Raw genomic sequence first — 23786 nt, 5'->3', positions numbered from 1 at the left:
CTGTGAACCCTTTTTTTATTTTTCTTCTTTTTGCTTTCTTACTACATCTACTGAACATACCCGGGAATACACTAGTGCTTTTTCCCTTAACGAGCTACAAAGAAAGCAGTAGTGAAAATGACCCCAGCTGTAGATGCACAGTTGCTGTATGGGAGTATGTACACTGGATGGCAGTGAATGTGCTTTGCAGTTTTGTTATTTGTAGTTAATGTCCTGACTTCCCCTCTCCCACATCTGAAGAGTCCAGTTAAAAGTATTCTGTTTTTTTGCCCCACTGCCGTAATGAAATTCCGAGTTCTCTGTATTATTACCAATTTATATACTGCTTTTGTGGGCCAGAGGGGTTTTCTCCTGTTACTAGAGGGAAGAAACTAGTAATTCTAAAAATCTTCAGGGTATGCGCGTGAGTGCACAGGGAGCACAACCTGTATAGTTCTGTATGGCTCCACACCTATTGAAAGAAAATTACAGGATTATTTTGAAAGATTGCTTATCTTACTGTTTATTTTATAATGACAAAAATATAAGCCTGTAACTGAGTGTTAAGGTTACTCTTAACATTCCTGTGCTTTTGTCTCTAGGGAAGGAATCCATTCTTTTTGGAGCCATCTATTTTGATTACCATCACAGACGGAAACAAACTGACAAATACGGCTGGAGTTCAAGAGGAGGTAAGCTTGCATTAAATTCTGTCAAGTTATGATCTTGCAAGTTGGCGCTATGCTGAGATTAATATTAACTGTTTTTTCCTGCTAATAGTACTTCTGCTTCATCAACCTGATTTGTGATAGAGAATAGGAACTGGCTGTGCTGTCATTGCCCAGCCACTAAATTCATAGTTCACATGGGTTTCTAGAATATAACTTCAGGTAAGTTAGTGGTTAGGAGAGAAATGGGGTCATTTGCAGAGTAATGAGTAAATTTGAGTATTGGTTTGTCAAGTACTTGAAAATATTTTTAAATCTTTCTTTACCAGCTTCATCTTCCTCTGAATTCTCCTTTGCCTGGAAGTGAACTAACCAAAGAACCATTTCGTTGGGATCAAAGGCTGTTTGCTCTAGTGCTGCGTTTGCCGGGAGCTGCATCTGCTGAACCAGAGCAGCTTGGGAGTGTGCCTACTGATGAATCTGCTATTACGCAGATGTGTGAAGTTACAGGAGGTAACTGGATGTTACTTTGCTTTGGTTCATATTTGGTATTTGCCTTAAAGTATTTCTTTTCCTTTGATTCAACTTCACCTCTTGCTCTCCATCTGAATTACTCAATGTCCATGTGAAGCTGTGTGGTGTCTTCTGAGCTTGGTTTCTAGTCGCGCAGGAGAACCTTAAAATAAAACCATATTCTTATTTCATATCTTCTAGATGGGAGAGAATTTTCTTAATGCACCAGTAGGAGGGATTGGAAAATTTCTTAGGTTGTCCTTCCAGAGGTTGGCTTTGCTCAGTCATGAGATTTGTTATTTAAATGTTGAATTGAGTGGGACAGGTGTTATCAAGATGTTAATTCTGCTGCAGGGCTAATAAGCTAAATTTAATCTTAAAGGAATTAATTCTGAAGACTGTTCCTTGAGCTGTTCATCAGAATTTTTTTGAATTGGTGCTTGAAAAAAATGTTGCGTGGGAGGGGGAAGTTTGGGAGTGTATAGGAGTTGGTAAGAGTTGGGTAGACAAAAGCAGATAGGTTACATAGACTTGGTGAAATCAGATGTGCTTAAGGGTGTTTATAAACTTGGCCTTGGACCAGCCTGATTTAGCCTTAATGGCCTCTTTTACTAATGAGTAAAAGCTCAGCAGGTTGGGTTTTTTTTCCCTTTAGCTGTATTACATTTGAAAAGTATTTTGCCTTTTACATAAACTTGTACAAAGTTTGTTGCTATTATTTTGGATAAAACTGAAACCCTTGGCAATGTGACTTATGTAAGAAAACATCTTCCTTAAGATTACTCAAACTTGCTTTCCTATTTTCCCTGTGTAATTTATCTGTTGCATAGGTCGTTCTTACTGCGTTCGGACACAAAGAATGTTGAATCAATGTTTAGAGTCTCTAGTTCAAAAAGTCCAAAGTGGAGTTGTTATTAACTTTGAAAAGTCGGGACCGGATCCAGCTCCTATTGGAGAAGGTATAGTAGCTGGGTTTTTTTTTTCCCCTAATGTTCAAGAAGAAACATTTTGTATGCATGCAAATGTCCTAAGTGTCTTCAGTGTCCTTCTTACCAGTTTTTCACTGTGGTGTACGGGATGCATTGAATGCCTAATACATTCTAAGAAAGCGGTTAAGCTATAAAGCTTATATGCTTCAGTGGTAGAGCTCTGGTATCTCTTTAAATACCCCAAATCATAATGGATCTGCTGTTCATAGCTTTTGAGTAGTTACATGTTTGTTTATGTTTAGTCTTGTCTTTGTTATATTTTTACAAGTGTTAGTTTGATCCTTGATAAATTAACTGGTGCCATGTGTTTGCATGTATTTGTATGGGTGCTCTACCTGCTTGCTAGCTCTCCTGTCACACTTTTCTCACCTCTTTTTTGGGGGCTGAGGGAAGTGAATGTTCGCAGGAAATAGTAAAGTTTGAATTACAGTGTTGTCAAAACTTGGTTTTAAAATAATTAAATCCAGGACTAGCATATTTAAACACTTGAACATCTCTGATGTAATCTCAGTGTTTAGTTTTCTCTATGTTTTCATTCTGCTAATTGATCACAACACAGTCAGTTTCAGTTGAATATTCTTAGCTGCAAGTGAAGAACTGTGTGCAAAGAACAAGGAATTACTTTGCTAGCGGCAAGTGAAGTGCGTAACAGGGAAGAGCTCTTAACGTGGAGCAGTTTTTCAGATTTGCAGAAATTTATGGCTGAACGGAAGGATAGAGAGCTGACCACCTCATGCTTAGGAAATGAGGATGTTCCTGGAATTTCAGAAACATAATAGCTTTGAGGATCCCCGGAGCATCCTAGCATAGCCAGCTTTATTCCTGCTTTCATTTTTTGAATCACCTTTTTCTTGCTGTATATTTTTTTTTCCTCCTTTTGCTTATTTAAATGCCATTTTATTGGAAGGCTTTCCTATAATGTTCTGCGGGACAGCACCTCAGCAAATTCCTGTGTCTCTGTTGGCCCAAATGTTCTCCTGTATGGCAAAAAGGCTGGTGAAATTTGTTGTTGTATTTATTTTTTTTTATTTTTGTCGCACTTAAGTTGTGAGGCATTGTGGATACAAACGTACAAAAACTGTGAGGCTTTACCTCTTAAAGTGAATTGAGGAAGTCCTAAACTAGAGGGAAATTTGATGGGATTTAACAATGCTAGAAAAATCACTGAGTATACAATGCAGGGAAACAAACTGATGCGTATCTGAAAAGTGGTTTGTGTAGTATTACTGGCCAGCTGTCTAAAGCAGGGAAAACTAGTAGTGTAGAATACCTGTACAGTGAAGAAGATTCTTTAAATGGGTGTTCTCTGCTGTGCCATTTGCTTTGAAGAGCAGTCTTCGAAAACTAATGCTGAAATTCGGTACTGCTACAAACTTTTTTGCACTCTGTGTGAAGGGGTCTATGCTGCTACACTGCAGTGGACTGGCAGAAAACACTGTTTTTTCCAGTAGAGTGGGATTTAAGTGATCTGTGAATTCTTACTAATTAAAAATGTGACAAAAGCTGCTCCTGCAAGATGCATCTGACTTTGCTGTGAAACTTTTCTTTGCTTCCAGTTTCCACTAGTGGCAACATCAGCCAGAAAGCTTTTGTATCCCAGGTAGAAAGACTGTAAATGCAAATTATCAGTCTTTACAGGTGCAGCAGAACTAAAAATGATAGGCTTCACATTGCCTATCAGATCTGTGTCAAAGTACTAAGCGTATGCCTTGCTGCACTAATTATCTATGCCACAGGAGCAGAAGGGTAGATGTGGGCAAGTGTTATCATTGTTTCTCAGGTGATGCTGTTTTAAATTTTGATGTATAGGTTCTTTTCAACCACTGATGTAAAGTTCTGTATGTCTTTGAAACAATTGTAAAGAAACACCTTATTGGTTGCTAAGACAGAAATTTTGCTGGGAGACATATGCATGCATGTAGTTTTTATTTTCTTTTTTGTTGTTGTTTTGCTTTGTTTAAATTTTAGATGGACTTGTTGATTCATCCAGGCCCATCAATTCATTTGCTTCTCAACCGTGGCATAGTTGTCACAAACTCATTTACGTACGGCCTAACCCTAAAACTGGTGTTCCTGTTGGGCATTGGCCAATCCCAGAATCTTTTTGGCCTGATCAGAATTCACCAACACTGGTAAGTAAAATAAGAACTGAAAAAAGGATTCTACAACTAATGAAACAGGCTGAAAATGAATAATGAAGTAGTTGTTGGGGTTCTTTTTTTTACTTTCTCTGTTTACTAATATGATCTGCCTTTGCTCTAAAAGGTTAGTTAAAACTATTTTTAATACAGAATAGTATAATCTAATGTAGGTACTCTATGCTGTGATTTTTTTTTTTGCATCTGGAAGGTTTACTTCCATGTATATGGTTAGTTAATTTGGTAAATGTTTTTTAAAGATTATAAAATTTAATTATAAATTATTTCACATACCACAAATCATAGTGAACCTATTAAATTTTAATCAAAGCTTTATCAAATACATTTATACGGAAAAAGGAGTATTTGTTTTTGATAGATCAACCATGTTTTCTCTGCTTAGTATTACTTCATGTATGGACTCTTCTTTCATTAGCAGGAAGAATTAAAACTGAAACAGAAGAGTTACCTCATTCAGAAAATGAGGGGAAACCAGCATTAATTTCCTCTTTTTCGTACTGAAATGATCATACATTTGGCATGTCTTACTAGCCTTTCTGAACATCTCTCTCTAGATAGGCATGTTCTGTTTCTGTACTTTGCAAGTGCTCAAGGTACTGTTGGTTTTTTTTTTTCCCCTCCCATGATTCAAAAGGAAAAAAAAATTGGCAGGGAATATTTTGAGATATCCTTTGCGAAGCACAGTTTCACATCTGTAATTCTGTGAACATCAAGCTGGGAAGCAGATTTGAAGTTGTTTTTCTTTAAACCTATCTGTGATGTTATAGGTTGATTGGCATGGAGGATTTTAAATATCAAGATAAATAGTTGAATATTAACCATATTTTTCTCCTGGTGGGAAGAATGTATGTACATGTCTGTGTGACTCTTTTTTTTAAGTTAGAGAGTTAGTTAGTTAGTTAAACTGTATTCTATTGTGGGAGTTTGTATCTTTTTCTCTCCTAGAGGAAATTGTAGAACATGAGAGTTTAAGCGTATAGGATGGTAAAATACACACGTATGAACCTTTTAAAGAGAACTGATTTGTTTACCATAAATACCAGACAATTGATACTTTTTTCCCCCCCTTCCTTTTAGCCTCCACGCACAGCTCACCCTGTTGTGAGGTTCTCCTGTGTTGATTGTGAGCCAATGGTAATAGACAAGCTTCCTTTTGACAAGTATGAGCTTGAGCCTTCACCCTTAACACAGTACATCTTGGAACGAAAGTCTCCTCATACCTGCTGGCAGGTATTTCCCCTTTATTTGATTCTAGATATGTAATGGGCATCCTAAGGTACTTTAGTCTTTGTGAGCCTGGAGAAATGGGGTCTGGTTGCAGAGTCTGCAGTTGATGAGAAGCATGTCAAGGTTTCAGTTACCTCCTTTCTAATAGAATTATCAGGAGTCAGAATGAGTGTTCCCTCTACAGGCTTTGTAATCTCATTTAATTCTGTTTCTAGGTCCATCTCATTTTGCTAAGAAATGTGTCCCGCAGGTTCCATTTTCATCTAAATTGAAATTCTCTGTAGGCTTCCATTTGCTTACAAGGAAAAACTAGCACTAGTTTCCATCATGCTACCTAATCAACAGCTGCAAATAATTTCCACTGGATGGTTGAAGCTGCTAATGTGAATTGAATGGAAGCTGTTGATCTTGTTGACTAGATTGGCCTTGAAGAGGTCAAAGTTCTGTTGCTGAAATCCTTTGTCACGTGCTCCTTTTGTGATTTTTTGGGATCAGTGACTTGTTTCTGCGTCCTCTGTAAAATGAGGCTTGTGATTCCCTTCTCAACGGTGTTCTTATAAGGAATAACTTAATATGTATACCAGGAGTTTGCGTAATACTGTACTTTAGCTAGAAAGATGGGTTTGGAGGTGTCTTTTTCATGTTTGTTTCCCAATAAATATTACAATTTAGCTGAAAATGTAACACATGGCTTCAGAAGAAAAACTAAAGTTACTTTTAATCAATGAATTTCAAAAATGTCCTTTAAGCATTCATAGGTACATTATTTGCCTAAGTTACTAAAATTGCTCTGCTGTTTTTAAAAAAACCCTGCTTTTCTTCTCCCAGCTGCATATCAGACCCTTACAAACTGGAGAAATAGGCTTACGGTCATAGAAACCATGTAACAAACCCTGTTCCTTATGCTCTGAAAAAATAGCAGAAAAACACTTCCTTTTTACTGCAAGGTTTACTTTTTTTTTAAGAAAACTATTTTTGGTTAGATGCGTGTTATTTTGACTGTCCCAATAAGATTATCTACCATCTTTATCCCATTGAAATAGTTGTTTGTATGTATTGCTTCTCAAGGTTAGTACCCCCATATATATATACACACACTTAAAAAGTCAACGTTAAGAATGTTGGTGCTTGGCTTAAGACATTTCTTGAATATTTGTTTATTTTGCTTAATTTCTATGATTAAAAAGATTTCTTTTATCAGTGTTGTGAATTTTAGTCATGCTGGTTTACAAATGAGAAGGCTATTTTCAAATAGATGGTTTTTTAACATACCTTCAACAGATGTCCCCTAACCTATTCTAAATAATTTCAAAAACTTTTCAGAGCTTTACTGCAAAGTAGTTTCACTAAAGCATTAAAGATTATAGTATGAAGAGCATTTCCACACTGACTGGGGGTACATTAAATATTGCGTGTCTCAGTTTTGTGATGGGGCAATGTAAGTGCATGCTCATCCTGCTGTGTGCAACCTCAGACTTGGCTGTTCTTGATAATTTACTGTCTTAATACAATTGGATTCAGATTGATTTTAGATTTTTAAATGCTGCATGCTTAATATTCTTCATATTCTTCTAATACCATGATATCTCTTATTCTTTATCAGGTATTCGTGAGTAGCAGTGGAAAATACAGCGAACTTGGCCACCCGTTCGGGTATTTAAAAGCAAGCACTACTTTAACCTGTGTAAACCTCTTTGTGATGCCTTACAACTATCCTGTTTTACTTCCGTTGTTAGGTAGGTAATAAATTTACATTAGACTGCCAGCGCAGCTACTTCAGAGTAAAAGAAAAACAATAATGGTTGGTGTTCTGCCTTAGTTTGAGACATTATAAAGTAATGGAGATCAGAGAGTAGAGAATGTTGCAAACTCTTTAACATAATTTGGGAGGAGAGGATTTTCATACCCCCTCTCCCTTTTTTTCTCTCCAGCAGAGGAGGAGAGCTACCTGCTTCCAGTGCATGTTTGATGCTGTTCACCTCCTAGACACGTAGCCTCTTCCTTAACCTGGAGTAAGCTTCAACCTCCATTCTTTTCCCTCATTTAGGGTGTGGTGTATCCAGGTTTTGCAGTTGCTCTCGTAGCAGCTAATTTTTTTACTGGAAGATCAGATGCAGTGTTTGTCATGGGTGTTGGGAAGAGGGAATTCCCTGACGCAGTTTAGAGCAGTAAGAAGGAACTGAGCAGTGAAACAGTCTGCACTTCTTCCCTGCCCAAAGGACCAGTGTGTTTGGTTTTTTTTCACTCCCACAATGAAATTACTTTCTACAGGAAAGATGGTATGAAAAGGTGCTGTGTGAATAACTGCCATAATAATTGTGGCTGTTAGGGTTCTGGCGTAAAGGTAATGGCAGAGAGAAGAGTTTCCTGGGTGCTACTAACCCTTTTAGTTGCAGATGCTGCAAGGCGCTTCTGGTCTGTTTTTTGTAGGTGTGTTTAGTGATACAGAATAGCAGTGGAGATCAGGAGAATTAACATTGACTCTTACGGTCTTGCACAGGATTTTTCCATTCATTCCTAGAGACAACCCACAACACAATTCAGGAATGCTTTTTTATAGTCCTGGTCATAACCGAAAACGAAATCTGTGGTTGCTGATAATTTTGAATGTGTCTTCTATAGTCATCTGTGTAGTCTAATAATTGTCCCAAAGTAGGATACTTCTAGACTAAATTAGAGTTTCTGCGAGTTTGTGGCTACTGAATTACTGCAGCAGATCCACTAGCTGAAAAGCCATTGCTGATACCAAATTAATTTCCCTATTCGTTTTGATGTTGACATTTGCAGTTCTGCTGTGTCTTCCCTGGCAGCTCTTGTCTTCCCCCTGCCTTTTTTTGCAGGGGTGTAAAGCTCTTCCTACTCTTTGGAGAAAGGCATTATTCAATATGTGTAGTGCTATTCTGCAGTTTACTCACCCGGTATCCCACATCTTAAATTTCTGAAGGTTGTTTGAAGGAAAATGCAGAGCTTCTGTGTTGCCTGATCTGTAAAGCGGATGTTTTCTCTAGAACGCAAATACTGTGCATTCCGTATTGTCAACACATACACAAAGTGTTATGTTCAGATCTTGTTCCAGGACTTTGTTTCTCCTCGGTCTCTAAGGCATGGTGGAATTAAGTTCAGTGGAACATATATAAAACATGAAAGCAGATCTGGCCCCTTTTCTAGTTAGCAGTACAGTAAATGACTAAGGTGATAAGAAGCATACCTGTTATTTGTAGATGGTTTAAAAACTGACTGTGTTTGTAGGTAGGTAGGAGTTGTTTCTGTTTTTAAACCCTCTCCCTGTGTCTGTCTTAATGCATACCAATAGTGGCTGCTGGTGGTTCAGTAGAGGATTGATTTGAGGGTATAAAACCAATCTTTTATTACTCTGACCCAGATTAAAAAGGGTGTGAGAACTTCCAAGCCCAGGAGAAGTCTGCTGTATTGAGCCACTACCCCCCATATTGGTGCATCAATGCGGTTCTGGTGGCTACTGCCCTACTGGTAGAATATTTTGTTGCACGACTGGAATTATCTTGGGATAGTATGGTGGATAATCACTCTCCCTTCTTTCTAGTGACTCTTTCAGACAAAGCCAAAACCACTTTACAACTTCATTATTTGTGCTGTCTTACCAAGTGGCTTATGTGTGTTGAGCCTTATAAATAGATAGCAAGAAGATAGTGTAAGAATTTTTTGTTTTCTTGCATTTTTGTATTCCTCCTGCATTCTTGAGCAGGAGAAGTTGTAGTTCTGTTTTGGAAAACTGTGTAGTGGTCCGTGACTGAAGGAGGTAAACTGTACCACATCCTATAGACTTGGTGATTTATATCTCTTTTTTTGTGAGAGTGGATTTGGGAATGCTGTAGCCTCTCCTAGCTTGTAACTTAATGGGTCTGCTGTTAGAATGGGAAGCTTTGTAAGGAAAAGAGCCAATTAATGAGACTTCATAAAACAGTGAAGCTGTACAGTCCATGTGTTAACCTGACCTCTGCACTAGGTAGGGTAAATTGGTTGTCTGACAAAAATTGTGGTCTCTAAATCTTTTACAGAGGTAAGACAGACCATGTGGGATGTGCTGTCACAGCTGAGCAGCTCCTTTTTGTTCTCATAGGAAAGGCTGGAGAGGCATCGTGGTGAGCCTGAGGTGGTGGCTTGCTCTGAGAACTGAGAGCTGGGGTGCACTTCTCCTCTTGTCTTTTTTTTCTTTCTTTCTTTTTTGAGTGTGAGGCAGACTTCTGAAGACAGAATGTTTCACAGATAGATGCTGACGAGCTTTGATGCTGAATATGTTGCGCCCAGGAATTATAGAAATTTCCTCTCAAAGGATTGTTGCTGTTAACTGATATTAGCAAAGCTGTTGTACTTCAGGCATTCTTCTGTTTAAAAACAGTTGTACAGCCAGGTCAAACGAGGGGGTTAGGGAGAGAGCTTAGCAAAGGTGAGGTGTACCCCTGACTGCTCCTGCTTTGCCTAAGATGTCTCCTTGGCTGATCTGAGCTGCCTTAGTGGGAGGGCAGGCACTGCTGGGCAATCTGAGTGATTATCTATCGGGAGTGTCAGGAGACAGAGTAGTCAAACAGCCATGGTGAAAATACCCTGAGAAGGTGCTTAATAGCCTTTCTCTGTGGGTCTAAATATGCAGAAGACTGAGCAGTTAGAAGATGTCTGCCCGCGAAGGACTGCAACGCGGACAGTTTCCTTTGATGCTTTTGCAGGCTCCTTGAGAGAACCTGTGAGTAATTGTTTTATATTTTGGAAACCAAGGGTTGTTTCTCTCACGCATATGAACAAGCTGTGGCACTGGGAGGGAGTGCCAGGCATTTTGTATCAATGGAAAGAGAGTGCCACAATACCTTTTTTTTTTTTTTTTTTTTTTTTTAAATGATGGATGCTGTTTTACATTGTAGTGCCTTATTTTTTGGCTAGGTTGTTTGCAGGGAAGGATGCTGCTTTCTGTGAATGTGGAATCATGAGTCTCTACTGCTTAAAACAAAGGAGTGTGTCTATTAGTGCAGAGGCATTAGGAAGCTCAGAGAATTACACGAGTCAGCAGGGAATGGTGGTGTACTTGCTCAGGTGTAATTTAATGCAAGGGGTAATTTTTTTTAATAATAAAAAGTGCAGGTTTTTACTCTGGGTTACATGGTGCAAGCTGTCACTTAAAACTAGACTGTCACATGAACTATTCTTGTAATTAGGCTCCAGCTGAACTACTGAAATTACCTGTTGACCATTCTCTCTCTCATACTCTTTTTTTTTTTGTTGTTTGTTTGTTTGGTTGGTTTTAACTGTTCATTGAGCTTGAAAGCACATCAAGCCCCCTTCTGTGGTACTGGGTATTAAGGGTGTGTATTGGTATCCTGTTCATCACAACTTGGTTGTTTTGTACATTAATCAGAAGTGGATAAAGACTTTGCAACACAGTTTTAAATTAACTGGTCTGTCTGTAGTTTTACCTGATGTCTTGAGTTGCTGTAGCTTGTGGCCCTTTCCTAGTGGTTTTTCATACGTTTCCAATTCTCCAGTGCTTTTAGCTTCCTCTGAGTTTAGAAGTAAAAAGAACTCTGCATGAAGTGGCCTATACAGAGAGTAATATCTGAAAATGAATAGGTTGGATTAAAACTAACTTACTAAAGGATATTTTCAATACTTCTGGATTTTATGTACAAAGTTTGGGATTTAATCTATGAAAGACATAGTTAACTGGGTCACTGTTTGTTTGCTTATTTATATAAATGATTATGTGCAGCCCAGGGCACAGTGGAAAAAGTACATTTCAAGTGCCTGTGTTGCAATCTGCTGACGGTGTATGTCTCAAACTCTTGCGATAGAGGCAGGTAAGGTGCTGATGGTGATGTTCTCTGGAACTTGTGGCTGTGTTTTCCACCCCAACTGTCTTCCTTTCGGAGGGTAGGAGTTCCTGCAGTCAGTTGGTGCTGTGGGGAGGCTCTCATTTTACATAGACAAATCTTTGCTGAAGCTCTGCTTAGATTTGAGAGCTTCTTAGTTGGATAGCAAAGATCAAGGAGGTGCTTTTGCATTTGACCTCTCAGGCTACAGCTGTGCTGTGGATTAAGAACGGTAGCTAACCGAGCGTTATGAATGTCTGTGCCATTTATGAGTGGCTGTGCAGTCAAACTGCAGGGGTTATATACTGGTACAGCCTTCACAGTGCAGGATGTGAGGCAGTGATAAAGTGCTGATAAGGGGTTTAAGGTTCAAGCTGTACTCATAACCAACTCGTAGACTTTAAAATATTAGGACATACCATGATACCGAACATTTTACACCTCTAATTTTTTTTTTTCTCATTTTGAATTTTGGGAGAGGGGTATAGTTTAACTTCCATTTTGCTGCAAAAACCTAATAGGCTTATAAGATAAGAACGGATGTTATTTTATATTTGCCATGTGTCATGATACCATCACAGGTTCTTTTGGATAATAGTGCTAAGCATGTGGTATATTGAGATTTTAAATGGAGTTCTAACTTGTCCTCTCAAACTCCACCCCACTTCCTTCAGGCCATGAAAGAGAACAGTTAGCGTCTGTAGTGTGGCTTTTATATGTGATACAGAATTCATTTAGATTGGAAAATACCTGTAATTAAGTGTGGTTTGACTATGAGAACTTGGAAAATTTTATCTTAACATCTGTTCGATTTGTGCAGAATACTATGCAAGTCACATTTTCTTCTCCAAATATATCTTCCTGAAAGCTCAATCTGGAGAAAACAATTTCCTTGCTGCATCTGTCTTTCGCACACCCTCTTCTGTGCATCTCTGTCTCCTGCAGCTCTCCCCAGCTAATTTTTGAACATCCCTTTCTCCAGTCCTGCATATCCTTCCATTAGCCTCACTTTGCCAGTATGTTACAGCCCTACTAAGGAAAAACTTGATCTCGGTTGATAATCCATAATTTCAAATGATACATTGCAGCATACTGTGTTTGGTTTTGATGTTTAGAGGTTTATACAGTTTATAGTGTGCATGGCAAATAGGTACATGCTTCAACTCTGTGATTACTAAATGGCAATATGCACACCTCTAGTGCAAGCAAGGTATTTCTAAAACAGTATCCAAAGGAAATAATCTGTCTGGTTGCCCTTCTCTTAAAGGGCAGCAGTTTTTCTAGCTAATTTCTGTCTCTTGTCTGGATGTGTGGGAGAGTTTGCTGTTCTGGCACGAGGCAGGCAGTGTGGCTGGAGGTACACCCCTTTTCAACAGCTCCTGCTCTTGTCAGCAGTCCCGCAAAGCTGACCAGAAAGATTCCCTGCTCTGATATTTTTTTTTTCCTTTCCCTTTGCCCAAGAATGGTTTTTTTGTTTGTTTGTTTGTTTTTTATTGGAGACCAGAATTCATCATACAGGTTGAACAAGAGAAAGCTAAGCTGAAAATGGAAATTGAACCAAATGAATGTTGTTTGGTTTAATCAGATACAGGGAGTCCCTGACGATGCGAGAGAGGCAAGGGAGGTGACACTCTTAAACAGGTGTATCTGTTGCACCTTCCGTGCTGCTAGTAGTTGTGTGCAGTGTTTAAGTCTGGTGTACCTTGTAAGTTTGCCTATAATGAGGACTTGTTCTGGATTGTCTACTGCAGCTAGGACTGGGGGTTCACAATCCTTCAAACCTAAGGTTAAGAACAGTTTTTGTGGGGAAGCCCCATTGGGAGATGGGTGGAGGGAGAAGAAGAGAGGGGGGGAAGCCTGGCACGTTGAATTTTGGATAATACTAATTGTCTGGGACTATATAAATTAAACCTTCTTTTGTTGTTTTCCTTCTTGCAGATGACTTGTTTAAGGTTCACAAACTTAAGCCAAATCTGAAGTGGCGACAGGCTTTTGACAACTACTTAAAAACAATGCCTCCTTACTACTTACTGGTATGTTCCTTTTCTCATTTCATGTTCCTGGGTTATAATGGCTGGTGTGACCAGAGTCATGTGCATCATACCTCTTCCTAGTAAATTTTGTTTACGTAATTATGATAACATTTTAGGTAGCAAACATTTTGCTTTGCAGAGGTATGTGGATCAGGTCAAACTTTTTAAAGAGATAAATAAATTTCTACTAGTACTGAGTAATAGTAACTATATTAAGATATTAAATGTGTTTTCTGTTTGTTAACTATTAAATAAGCTTTGATCTAAAGTACTTTAGATTGTTCAGAGAAACCCAATTGGCATTTTTTTTGTAACTTCATAAGGAAAATGCAGATTTGTTTGTTTAATTATGTGGGTGAAGTGCTAGAACTTGGGAAGCTGATACTAAGAGAACTGGCTGGGACAAATAAGGGGGGGGGGGGGGGCGGGGAGGGAGGCACCGTGTCACCTTTTACATGTAGCTTGGACAATGCACCTCAATATGGACTTGCATCATCCCGGCTATTCTGGTACTGAGCCTTCGAGTGGAAATTGCCAGTGGCACCACACCGTGTGGTGTCTTGGTAATGTGGCATAACGTCCATTGCGAGCTAGTTAGACTACCAAACTCATGTCACATGTTATCTGAATAGACTTGAATTTTAGTGGCCAAAAGTGGAAAAGCTAGAGCACTAATCCGTGTGCCTTAGCTTCCTGTAATTGATCTTATAAATTTTTTTTTTAAAGACTTATTCTCTTACTATTGTGTATTTTGTTTTCCTTATAGCCATTAAAGAAAGCCCTAAGGATGATGGGAGCTCCAAATCTGATATCAGATAATTTAGATTGTGGACTTAGTTACAGTGTTATCTCTTACCTTAAAAAACTCAGCCAACAGGTAGTATTGATAAAACCTTTGCAATTAGAAGTGCGTTGATTATTTAGTTTGTGGTAATCTCATTATAAAGCAGTTAATCCCTGTGGGACTTCATATGGGTGTACAGCATATATTATAATTGAAGATTGGTGAGCATTTCCACTGCAAATATGGATGAATCCAGAGTGATTCTGTAGCCAGTGATTGTGCCTTCTGTAAGTGGTGGAGGGGAGTGCGAAGGAGACCTCTTCAGCTACATTTTAAGTATCTGCTAGACCTTTAAACTCCAAAGACATCACTAATTGGATTTATGACTGCTTTTGCCATTGCTCTTCACAGCTGAAGTCAGAGGCTTGCTCTCAGTGTCATGTTTATTTCCATGTGTGCCTTGGCAATGTGCGTGTTCCAAAAAAGCGTACGTTCTTGTCCACGGGGATTAAAGTTATAGTTCAAGCTTTATATCTAAGCTTTCTGTTTCCTTCAGGTCAAATCCATTCTATGAGTTAAGCGTGACCTGGTGGGAAGTAGTCTTCCGTACCTTTTTCTCTTTGTAAAGAATGCCGTTGCAGGTGTAACTGTCTGAAAGCCATGCCTCCTTAGCATGGATGGTTCTTACAACAGTAGTTTAATATCTAGAAGTCAGTGGGGAAGGAATGCAGCCTTTAAAATTACAAAGAAAAAAATCCTCCTCCTTAAAGAATGCACAAAATAAATTCCAAAAGCCTCTGAATGACTGAGCATTAGACATAAAACTTCCTGTGGCATTTCAGAAACTTAATGATATGCAAATTCATATTATTTATCTGCAATATGGAGTTGAAATGGCTTGAGATGGCTACTGTGGTTTTTCACAGGCGTTCTCAGCACATGAAACAGTTTAAATGTGTTGGATGCATTATACGCCCCTGTATAGGGACAGGCAATTCCAGACTTCTGCTGTGCTCCTGCTGTCCTTAAATTCAGAGTTCCCCACAGCTAATGAAGCAAACCCTGCAGAGGATGAGACCTGGGGGACGTGGGTTGCAATCACCGTGGGGTTTGGGGTTCTGGTTGGTTGGGGTTTTTCGGAGGTATTGCAAGTGGGTCTTACTTTGAATATAGTTAAAGCTTAATACAGTAAAATTACCTGTAGCTGTAATAAGAAATCTGTGCTAATTGGAGAAGTAATGTGTTTTGAGAAACTTACTGATGAAGCAAATTTCTTTTGCAACTTCTCTCCCTTACCTTCTTGCAAATGTGTAGCGCAAACCTTAGTTCATAGGTTGTTTCAAAAATGAAATCTGGAATGACGTTACTGTATCTGAATAATACTGTTTTAGATGCAACTTTACAGTAACCTAAGGCATCCCACCTTCCATTATATTTTTTTTTTCTTTCCCTTTAAAGATGATTCTTCAGGGACACAAAAGAAAGTCACAAGACTTGCAGTAAAATCAGGGATATTCACAGACCTCCTACTGATAGATAAATTTAGATACACTGGCTAAATATTTTTTCCATATGCTAGCACATTAGGATTTCTTTCTACTTGAGATCTAATCTATATAATTCAATATATCCCTGGGTAGGTAGTTCTCCCATTCGTTGAGTAGTTGGGAACTAAATTTATAGTTTTATTCTGTTAATGTACTATGTGTTTTATACTGGAAATCTGCAATGCCTGATTCTTTAACTCATGGTGTGATTCCATTTTAGACAAAAATAGAGTCGGAACGGATAATAGGTTCAGTGGGTAAGAAAGTTCCACAAGAAATTGGAATAAAAGTGAAAAATCACTCCAGTGGCCTCTCCTTGGTACACAGTAGGGATTTTAAGCAACTGCTGCAAGGCATCACTGGGGAATCTCCACTGAGACTGGCGGAAATGAATGTTAAAGAATTTGCTGGCTTCCACATAGGACTTTTAAACAAGGTAAACAGCGTACTGATCTTGCATGATTAAGCTGTTGATCTCATCTGTTTTAAATGGGTAACTTTTTTTGGACTTGGTATAGAAGAAGGAAGTAAGCACTTCCACTGAATTGTGAAGAATGCAGCATAGGCATAAACAGCAAGAAGAGTAAATGCAGTTTTTTGCACTTGCTTTTGGGACACTGTTTGAAAATCCCACGGTAGTAAACAGATACCTGCATTTTAAGTGACAATCTCTAGCAAAAGACAATTAGTGTTGTTCATCCAGGAATTAACATGCTTAGACCTAATGGAGCTGAAAGCGCTAATGCTGAATAAGGTCTTGTTGAAAAGACAATCACTGAGTCTGCTCTATCCAGTTATGAAGCTCTGAAGTAACTTCAGAATATTTTTTTTTAATAGTTAACATTGTTATAGTTCATTGAGGAATTCCTCTGTGCATGAAAACTGATGGGTTAACTGAAAGTATTTGTTTTGTTATAAAACTAGGATTTGAAGCCACAGGCATTCAGAAATGCATATGATATTCCCCGTCGCAATCTTCTAGACCAGCTAACTAGAATGAGAACCAATCTTCTGAAAACACACAGGCTTATCTTGGGGCAGGATGAAGGTAAGTAGCCACTTCTCTTCATGAACAGTTTGGAGAGAGTACAGCTGGGTTTTTTGGTTGGTTTTTTTTTTTTTTTTTTTTTTTATATTCCCTGAAGTAGTGTTTTCTGTCCTGGGTGTGGGAGCAGAACTGGACATTGCATCATTTATTGAGTCAGGCAGTGCCCTTTTCTTGACTCTGAAAGGGAAAGAAGGAAATTTTTGCCTTCTGTCATGCAAGATGTCATGCTTGTTTTGAATTTAAAAAACAAGTTTCATGGGAGAGCTTTCCTGTACAATATGGTTCAGTAGACATGTTTTTTGTGGTGATGGTGGCTTAAAGCAGAGAGGGGCTTATTTTACCATTGTTGGTTGTTGAGGGTGTAAAGATGCAGTTGTTAGCACAGAGATTAAACTTGCTTATTTTTCATTCTTCTGTCAGTTAAGCTCAGCTCTTGCCAGCCTTATTTCTAAAATTGTAGTCTTCAACTCTTCTTCCGTAGCGAAAAGAAATAGCAATTTCCAGTTCTTAGTCATTTCTAGTTCTGCACACACTTCAGAGCTGAAGTGTGTGAAGCTTGTATTGCCTTAGTTTTAAGGTAGACTAAATTAAGATCTCTTGTTCTGTTGCAGACTGCCTTCATAGTGTTCCTGTTGCTCAAATGGGAAATTACCAGGAATACTTGAAAATGATGCCTTCGCCCCTTCGGGAGATTGACCCAGATCAACCAAAAAGACTTCATACATTTGGCAATCCATTTAAACAGGATAAGAAGGTAGGAGGAGCCATGCTATCTACTGTATCTTTATATTTAACGTAGAATTTCTCTCCCAACAACTGCAGTATGTTGCTAACCTGTGTAGCTCTTCTTTCATATGCAAAAGGAGTGGTGTCTTTCACGTGATCCAAGAGAAGTGTGTAAAGCATCATGCTGATATACAGAGTGGCGCTGGTCTGTCTCTGGTTGCAGTATGCATTAAGTATGTCTGTTCTGAGAGCTGTGAAGTGTTTTGAAAGGCACCTGAATTTTAACATATGGGGACTTACTCCATCAATGAATTCATGAAACTCTATTTGGACTGTTTTTTAAAATTCTTTTTTCTTTTCAGGGTATGATGATTGATGAAGCAGATGAATTTGTCGCTGGGCCTCAGAATAAAATAAAGCGTCCTGGAGAGCCCAATACTCCAGCGTCATTAAAGAGAAGGCGTAGCATGTCGCCACTGTTGAGACGGCCGCAGTCACCACCCGTCGTAACGAATCATGTTGGTGGGAAAGGGCCACCGTCTGCTTCTGGATCCCCATCGTATCTGAACGTCAAAGGCGTCCCAGCAAATAAAGGTATATTGAGTTGTGGTACAGCACCCTGCGTGGTCACAACTCTGTGCTTTCTGAGTTGATTCAGGAGGGTATATCAGCATATATATATGCTTTGGAGTTAATTAGGGCTGAGTTTCTTTAGTTGGCCTAGATAAACAGTCTGCTGCTATAGCTAATGAAGTCTGGAATAAAAATAATTCCAATGAAATGTTTTGTGTATTTGTTTGTTTTTTTTTTTTAAAAAAAAAAACAAACTGAAACCTTTTTCCAAAGTAGTTTGGAGGTAGTAAGGATTTCAGATCAGCTTTTAGTTCTTATTTGTGTATTCTGTGGTGGGGAAGGAAAATTAAAATAGGGTTACATTTTCGTTCCCCACAAATAATAATTTTCTTACCCACCTATTGCAGCAATTGGAATCAGAAGAAAACTGTTAGCTGTAATTGGGGGAAGGAAGGAAAACATTAGTTTACTTAGAAGACATAACACTGCAATAGGAATACAGAAAATAGTGACTTCGTGATAGGGATATGAGATGGTAACAGTCCAAAGGGAAGTATTTCCTTAGTCACATCAAAGGTTGAATAAAAGTATTGGAGAGTTGTTCAGCACTGTCAGATCACTACACAGTACTTCAAACAAGAAAAGATACAGAACTATTTCCTTCAGGTTTTTTTGATACTGCAGTTATGCACTAGTAAGGTACATATTTTTCATTTGTAGATACCAATAACAGTGTTGTCCAAGACGGCAATGGAGAGAAGAAAGCAGAAAATTGTCAGTCACTGGAAAAGCAAATTGATGGCTTACCTGGGCAAATGGCTCCTTCAGTTCCAGCTGCTATGGGAGAGGATGAAATGTTACCCAATGACTTGGACTCTCTACCTGTTGAATTCAATTGTTTAAGTGAAGATGGGTTGGATCATAAACCTGGTACCAATGCACTTGTTCGAGGGCCTCTAAATTACAGTGTGACTGGAGACGACCAAAAACGGGCGATGGAGTCTACTTCTGAATCTGTGCCAAATTCATTTAAAATAACACCGATGATGTTGGAGGGAAGCAATGCTGATATCAAAATAAAAGTGATGAAAGAGGTTCGCAAACCTGGAAGAAGTAAGTTTTGGGTTTGTTGTTTTTTTTTTATTAGTATATAATACATGGTGCTGGGGAGAAGACTATTTTTCTTGAAATAAGGAGCTATTTTCAGTATACGTACAACTGATTGCTTGCATATGAGCAATGAATGGAGGGACAAAAAAAAGGAAGAAAGTTCTTATGTGCTGGGTAGGTGAGTTAAAGTTTAGACAGCAGTGTTTGGGAAGTTGAGTGCCAAGTGACTTTGTTTGCCCTTGAAGATAGGTTAACTGCTATGAGAGGTACCCCGTGAAAGCACCTTTAGAGGTTTTGGTTGTGTAGCTCTATGAAGGTGTTACCGATAGATTCTAACGATACGAGATAGACTGCACTGCTCCTTGTACATGCATAATGTATTTTTTGCTTTGTGTCCATCAAAACTTCTTTGGAGGGCAAAGGTGTGGAGTATGTTCGAAAGTGAGTCTTAACAGTTAATAGCAAAGTGATTTTTTTTTTTTTTTCATTCTGTGAGATAAAGTAATTAGTGATGGAACATTGTAAACAAACTCATTAGAAACTGAATATTAAAAATTACCACCTTCTTTTTTCCTGTAAGGTTTGATATCGCCCCCCCCCCCCCCCCCCAATCTAAAACGTGAGGAAAATTAATTTGCCTCCTCAGCTTTTTTACATGTTTTGCCTGTATTTGTATACAAGATCAAAACCAAAACGCTAACCTGAAACTGCAACTAGTGTATATGCTGTAGGATTTGCCACAGGCATAATCTTGCCATTTTTTCTTGCATGGCAGATGTCCCTAATGTGGTCTGTGTCTGAATGAATTATTTCTACAAATTAAACTACTGAATCTTTTTCTAATACATTGTCAAGTGCCAGTAATTAGTATAATGGAGTAGTCTTAACTCTTCTGTTTTTCTGATCTTGTGTTGCTTTCCCAAAATTTAGTGTTTCATTGAGGTGTATAATCATTGTGGCAGACTGAGGCTCTTAGATGAAGCCATTTTTATGCTGCATCTGTACTTCATTTTTAAGATGTTTTCAAACTTCCTAACTTTGCTTCCTGTATTGCCAAGTGGGCTCATCTGATCTAATACCAAATTCATGTCTGGTAAATGGTGATGTAGAGTAAAATAGTGCTGTGTTCAGTATGAGTCAACTGCCTTGCTGCAGAGTTCAGGCAGTCATCAAAGAAAGAGGCTAAATAGTAGCGGGTTAAATATGTACATACATTCACAGTTCTGACCATATATCCTGCCTGCTGCCTCACTCTGAGGCAGGCTCACTATTAGTCACAGCACCATAAATACCTCCATACTGGGTTCAACTACATAAAATATTGAAACAATGCTATTTTTTTTTTTTCTAATTTAATGTGTCCAGTTCATTCTTTTGCAGGAGACATATTTACTTTGTACCAGCAAGATATTCATATTAATTTTGCTCACACTAATAATTTGTCTTCCTAAGAGAACTGATCCTAACCTCTGCTTTCAGAAATGACAGCTCTAGGTTAAAACAGGGCTTCGTGCCCCTACGTGCATATTAACCGCTAATGATGGCACTGTGTTCGTGAAGGTACGAGGCTTCTCTAGCCTGCATTTTCTGAGGACAGCTGTTTCTAGCTGCTGCTCTTAAAAAGAACCTAGTTTTTTGGTGCTGCATTTGAATACCAGATCATCGATATCACTTCAAATTATTGGCATCAACTGCATTCTGTGCATAAAGCAAATGCGGGCTTTTTTCTTGCCTTACATGTATTGCCACACACAGACGAGTGAAACTCTGGGATTCGCTTTTTCTTTTGGCTGTTAAACTTTATTGAGAATGCATTTGCAAGATTTATTTTTAATATATGGTTGGATTTTGATCTTTTTTTTAGATTATGAAAAAATTTTCACTCTTCTTGAGGAGGTGCAAGGACCTATGGAAATTCAGAAGTATTTCATTGAATTTGCTATCAAGGAAGCAGCAAGGTTTGTATAGATATCAATGACTTGGAGTCATAAATTGTTAATTTAGATCATAGAAAATACTAGTACTGGAAAAGTTTGTTTTCCTTTTTGCATATTTCAACTATTATAGTTGTTTTAGTGGTCAAAACACCATTATATTTTTATGGAGTAAGTGGTCTTTATATAAAGTTTAAATGCATAATAGAGAGAGAGGTCATTATTGAAGACTGACCCAAAGTTTGGGTGGGTTGGGGAAGGGCAGCTGTATTAAATTAAATTTTCTGGCCATTCTAATGCCAGAAATAAAGCCAGCTCTTCCGTACTGGAAAGAGAGCGCCTCTGGTAATATATATGATTTGTCATGGCTGAATAGTCTTGAGTTGTTCAACTGCATTGTTGGAAGAAAAAAAATTTAAATTGCTCTCCCTCTCTTCCTTAGGTTTAAAAAACGGGTCTTAATACAACACTTAGAGAGAATACTAGAGGAACTAGAGTTCAACAGCCTACCCAACAGAGTTAATCATGTCAACAGTAGATAATAATGTACCGGCCAGACGAATACGGACCAGGAATGAGTTTGCTGTGCCGCAGAAGAGTGGAAGAGGACGTAGCTGCTGCCCTCACCATCTTGGCAGTCAAGTGATTTTACTGTCACAGTCTGAGAAGAAGCAGTGGAGCTTTAACTTTAAGAACCTCTATCGGCAGAAGCTGGGCTATAACCTTAAGGATTTGCTATGAAAGGTGTGGCTTTTTTCCTGTGGAGGGTGCTATTTGCTCAACAGGCTGAAGAAAATAACCATTGCTGCCCCTCCTGCAGGTGATGAGAATTTACTCATTTGAACGCTGTCATTAGACATTTACGTGCTATAGGCAGCAGGTTGCACTAAAATGGGGCACTGTCAAATGCACACACTGTCTGCATCGTGGAGAGAGCCCGTGTGTTCCCAAAAAAAAAAAAAAAAAACCTTCCCAGAAACACCTGCACTGGTAAAATTGCATGTTGCCACCACAGAGACAAGGGTCTTGTTCCCAAGAACTGCTAGCCATGCCTGTAAACTTGAGATTCAGTGTAGATTGAGAGTAAAGAAACTGCTATTGTGTTAATGAAAGCTAAAGACAGCCCTGTGACTGTTACCACCCGATGGTCACTAAACAATCTACCTCAGACTCTCTTCTGTTTTGTCTGCAGACATTATGAAAGTGCACCTGAGGCTTCCCAGGTCCCCGACTTCAGTTCTCTTTCATCCTGTGAGGAGGACGGAGATTCTTCAGGTGGCCTTGGCACACGCTGTGCTTTGGAAGCACTAAAAGGAAACGCTTTTAAAAACGTGTATTTTAATGTTCATACAAAAGAGATTATTTTGAACAGTATTGTTACCAGATCACTAATTTGATATTTTAACTGTATAAATTTTTTGGAACATATGTATATATAAAATAAACCATTTTATTAATTTTTAATAAGCGCTAATCTGAGGAGTCTGTAGCGGGCAGCACTGAGTTCCTCCGATTGTCTGTTACCAACAGACTGCTAATATTTTTTGTAAAACCAGTGAGTAGTGTAGCTATACTGCAGCTGAACCTGATCAGCTTGCGGTTGTAGTTGCAGAATGCGTTTGTACCCTGGAGCACCGGCCCTGTCACTCAGCTCAGCCTGTGCGGGGTGCACGTTTTCACTCGACATCAAAGGCACAAAGTTCCAATTTACCAAACCCTTGGTTACCTGAGCTGGTATCCTCTCCTCCATTCCTCTTACTGTTTTGTCCAAAGGTAATTTTATATATCGCAAAACATACAAAGAAGACTGAAGCACCTGCATGTAGTTATTTTTTTCCTTTAAAGCAGTACCAAAATGCGTCGGTAGCAAGCAGCTCTTCTGATGATTGTGTATTGTCAGTTGTTCACACATAACATCCTCTGATCCTCTAACAGCTTTCTTTTAAAGACAGGTTGCAGTTGTGCTCGTGTTAACTTGCTCTTTACCTTGTACTGCAAATATCCGAGGGGTTCTGGCTGACTAGCCAGCGCACGAGAGGCAGGAAAACAGATTTTAGCTGGTGAGCCTGTACTGCTCTGTTCCTACTGGTATTTTTAGTACTAGCCAGCCTGTGAGACATCTTTTCCATCCGCTCTGAAGCAGTGGCCTTGTCTCTCTGGAAGATGCAGTTTGACCATTGGAATTACACCAGTGAAATTCAAGAAGGGAATAAAATCCAGCAACAGCAGGTCTCTGTCACAGTGTTATGTGAATGAAGTGATGTGGTGAAAGGCATTACTATAAGTATGTCCTAATCCTTCTCTTAGAAGTAACTTTTATTCATCTGTACAGTTGAACATTTAAAAAAAAAAAACCAACAACCAAACATGGAAATGCCTTGGAATGATACAAAGGAGGGATTCACTCCTTCAAAATCGTCATGTGGAAGCTGTATGTCACCATGATAGACCTCCCATGCCTAGTGTTGGACTCTTAAAAGGGAATTTATTTACAGAAGGTCAGATATACCGTGCATACCTGGTTTTAAAATGGCCTGGTTGCATGCATCAAGTTGCATGTAATATGCTATTTTTGAAGCAGTAGGTGGTGAAAGGAGACAGCTCTCTTCTGTCTGGTTAATGGTTATTTAATTTTCTTTCCGGGTTCCAGAGACACTCA

The 23786-nt window shown here is 38.8% G+C and overlaps 1 protein-coding gene across 2 annotated transcripts in view; it reads left to right on the top strand.

Annotated features, from left to right (window-relative positions):
* Positions 1-22574, top strand: part of LOC309675856 (integrator complex subunit 6-like) — a 41916-nt gene extending 19342 nt beyond the window's left edge. The window contains exons 4-19 of one of the 2 annotated variants that reach the window (XR_014269543.1): positions 582-671; positions 977-1160; positions 1991-2119; positions 4118-4281; positions 5386-5538; positions 7139-7271; positions 13311-13405; positions 14172-14282; positions 15957-16172; positions 16661-16784; positions 17396-17538; positions 17873-18104; positions 18804-19196; positions 21058-21151; positions 21570-21871; positions 22320-22574. Coding sequence is in view for 1 of the 2 variants with exons in the window: in XM_082488261.1 (XP_082344387.1) it covers positions 582-671; positions 977-1160; positions 1991-2119; positions 4118-4281; positions 5386-5538; positions 7139-7271; positions 13311-13405; positions 14172-14282; positions 15957-16172; positions 16661-16784; positions 17396-17538; positions 17873-18104; positions 18804-19196; positions 21058-21151; positions 21570-21669 (2361 nt within the window). In the remaining variant the exon portion in view is untranslated. Of the gene's footprint in view, positions 1-581; positions 672-976; positions 1161-1990; positions 2120-4117; positions 4282-5385; positions 5539-7138; positions 7272-13310; positions 13406-14171; positions 14283-15956; positions 16173-16660; positions 16785-17395; positions 17539-17872; positions 18105-18803; positions 19197-21057; positions 21152-21569 lie in introns of both variants that reach the window. The other variant, XM_082488261.1, reaches the window with a different exon arrangement.
* The last annotated feature ends 1212 nt before the right edge of the window (positions 22575-23786 follow it).

Source organism: Vanellus vanellus, assembly GCF_965231255.1.
Source record: "Vanellus vanellus genome assembly, chromosome: 10".
Lineage (NCBI taxonomy): Eukaryota > Metazoa > Chordata > Aves > Charadriiformes > Charadriidae > Vanellus > Vanellus vanellus.
This window is presented reverse-complemented; position numbering and strand designations above follow the sequence as displayed.